At 35.9% G+C, this 2492-nt stretch overlaps 1 protein-coding gene across 1 annotated transcript; it reads right to left on the bottom strand.

Moving 5' to 3' along the window:
* Window positions 1-583: 583 nt before the first annotated feature.
* On the bottom strand, window positions 584-1318 carry LOC149172833 (UPF0496 protein 4-like). The gene has a single exon (XM_089426483.1). The coding sequence runs from the start codon at window positions 1316-1318 to the stop codon at window positions 584-586; it is 735 nt and encodes a 244-aa protein (XP_089282609.1).
* Between the last annotated feature and the right edge of the window lie 1174 nt (window positions 1319-2492).

Raw genomic sequence — 2492 nt, 5'->3', positions numbered from 1 at the left:
TTAAAAATGCCTTGGAATGTGATTGGAATCTCCCATATTTCCTTTTTCATTATGCAGATAAATCTTCCATATTGTTATTTTCATCATGAATATTGTTAGTTCATTGTTGTAAAGTGTTAGTGTGATAAATTCAATACCATAAGTTTGACAAGCGAAAAACATTCCTCAATTAGCATAATATGTATTTTTCTCTCACCGTGTATTCTTCAGTCATGCATTTCAAAACTTCCATCAAAGAGCACAAGTAACAGATTAACTGATTTTATTTCGAGATCATAAACTAGAAAAACCCTTAAACTTTTCGAGCTCCATACCTAAACCAAGAAAATGAACAACCCGAAGCAACCCTAAACCAAGAAAATGAAAAACCCTAAGAAACCCTAAACCAAGAAACATTTCATGGTGGTCAGCGTTACTGATATATTCATGATTGATAATCTCTGATGGGTGTGCCTTATGCGGATAACTTAAGACTATCAAGAAATGCATTCCTTCCACTTAGAATAACATGAAATAAGTGATTAACCTGTTTAGATAGAGGACCTAACCCCTAGGCAAGCAATTGTGCACTTTGTTGTAATTCCTATATAGCAATTCTGATATGTTCCACTTTCTCTGTTCCATTGAGAATGTCAGAAGAAGATAATTTTTGAAATATAGGATCAACATTTTCAATCGATGCATCCAAAAATTCTAGCTCTTCCAAAACGCGATCTCGGCCGTTGGCAAAACATCTCTCGATTTCATCATTAATCCCTCGTTGAAAACTCATGAATGCTGTGGACTGCAAAAACTGATCAGGAATATGCAATTCAATGAATGGGCCAGAGTGCCGAGTGAGAGCAGAAGCCACCACACTGCAGATAAATATAGTTGTTTCCATCACTCCATACATCGCTCTCAAGAAAACACTACCCTTTGACGATGACTTTACCTTCCCAAACTGAAGGCTTTTGCTCATATGTTGTAATATCACAATGCAATTTTCAATCCTACTATTACTTTGGGTGTTTGCACCATTTTTCCCCTCCGAATCCATTTTTTCCTTAAACTCTTGGAGGGAACCTTTGAAATGGAAGAGCTTGTCATTAGACCAAACGCCATCTGAAAAGTCCAGCAAATGCAAAGCGTAATGAACAAGAAGCTGGAAATATTCAAGATTTGAAATTTTGACATTTAATGGAAGGCAAATGTCTAAAAGCTTTACAGTGTCATCCAGGTATTCGTCCATCCATTTCTCATCCCATTCTGCTGTAGGAAATTGGAGATCTGTAATAACGGACTTGAGGTCCGCGTGTGTAGCAGATAAAACCGCCATGGCTTACTACATCTACAATAGATTCATCGTTTTCTTCAATAACATACTAGCACCCTAAGCATTTTATGGTAAAACAAAACACATAATTGTAGTCAAACAAAGATGGTTACAACCTTCTCAATGATCAAGTATTTTTTTATCAAATTGTTTTCTGTCGCTTTCTCTCTATCTGCCCCGTGAAAAAAATCAAGCCCATTAACTCGAGTCCAGTTTAGAGCTGACAGAACCCTACTCGAGTCTGTAGGGTGCCATGGGGATGCTTTTCTTGTGTGCTACAAACATGGAAATAGGGTGGGGTCATTTTTAGTGTCGTTTGTTTTCAATGGATTACTTGGATATGCCTCCTATGATGGAAGAATGTCTATGGGACGTCCCAAATGTCAGGGGTTTGTCCTTGCCAAATGGCTACAATGCGATTCTGTTAAAAAAATGTTTTCTAATCAACCATTGGTTAACATGAGCAAGATTTTCTTGATTGTGAGGTTATTAATGGTGTATTTATTCTGCAAGAGTTTTGAAGGATTTGCAGGTCTTACTATTTTTTGCAAGCAAAAGCACACATATCAGTATGGATATGTTATTGGAGAAGATTAAACTCTGGTGGAAGGAATCCATCATTAAAATGCTTATTATTTTAACTTATATTTTACTTGAAGCCACCTTTTCCCATTAGAAGACCTCACTCTCCCAAATCCCTTAAAGCATAGAAACAAAAGTCATAACATTTAATGGAGTGGCTTATAATTGCCCCCTCAGTCATCCCCTGCATTTTTTCCCTTGAAAATTTGGTGAATAGAGGCATGAGGAAGCATCGAGTCTCATTTCTTTAGTTGATGTTTGATTAGAAATTGTTATACAAGTTGCAGGCTAACAAGGTGACTTTTTAGTCTTTTTTTTGTGTAGATATTCTAGTTGATTTTTCTTAAAGTCTTGTCAGAAATCTGAAAAAATGTAGTTTTAAGTTGTTGAGTCTACACAACATATGTTTTCTAAAGACTTTCTATGGTGCTAAATCCATTTTTGCATTTAAAATTACAATTTAAATGACAGAATATTGTGATCTCACCAAGAATTGTATTACTAGATAATGGTGAAAAGGACCAAAAAAATATTCGCGTTAGACTACACTCTTATTCACCTATTCCTTTTACCTGGCCTTTGATGATGATAAGCA

Source organism: Pinus tabuliformis, chromosome 4_2 (assembly GCF_031772625.1).
Source record: "Pinus tabuliformis cultivar Carrire ecotype Pingquan chromosome 4_2, CPIR1, whole genome shotgun sequence".
Lineage (NCBI taxonomy): Eukaryota > Viridiplantae > Streptophyta > Pinopsida > Pinales > Pinaceae > Pinus > Pinus tabuliformis.
The sequence above is the reverse complement of the archived record's forward strand: the minus strand, read 5'-3'. Positions and strand labels throughout refer to the sequence as shown.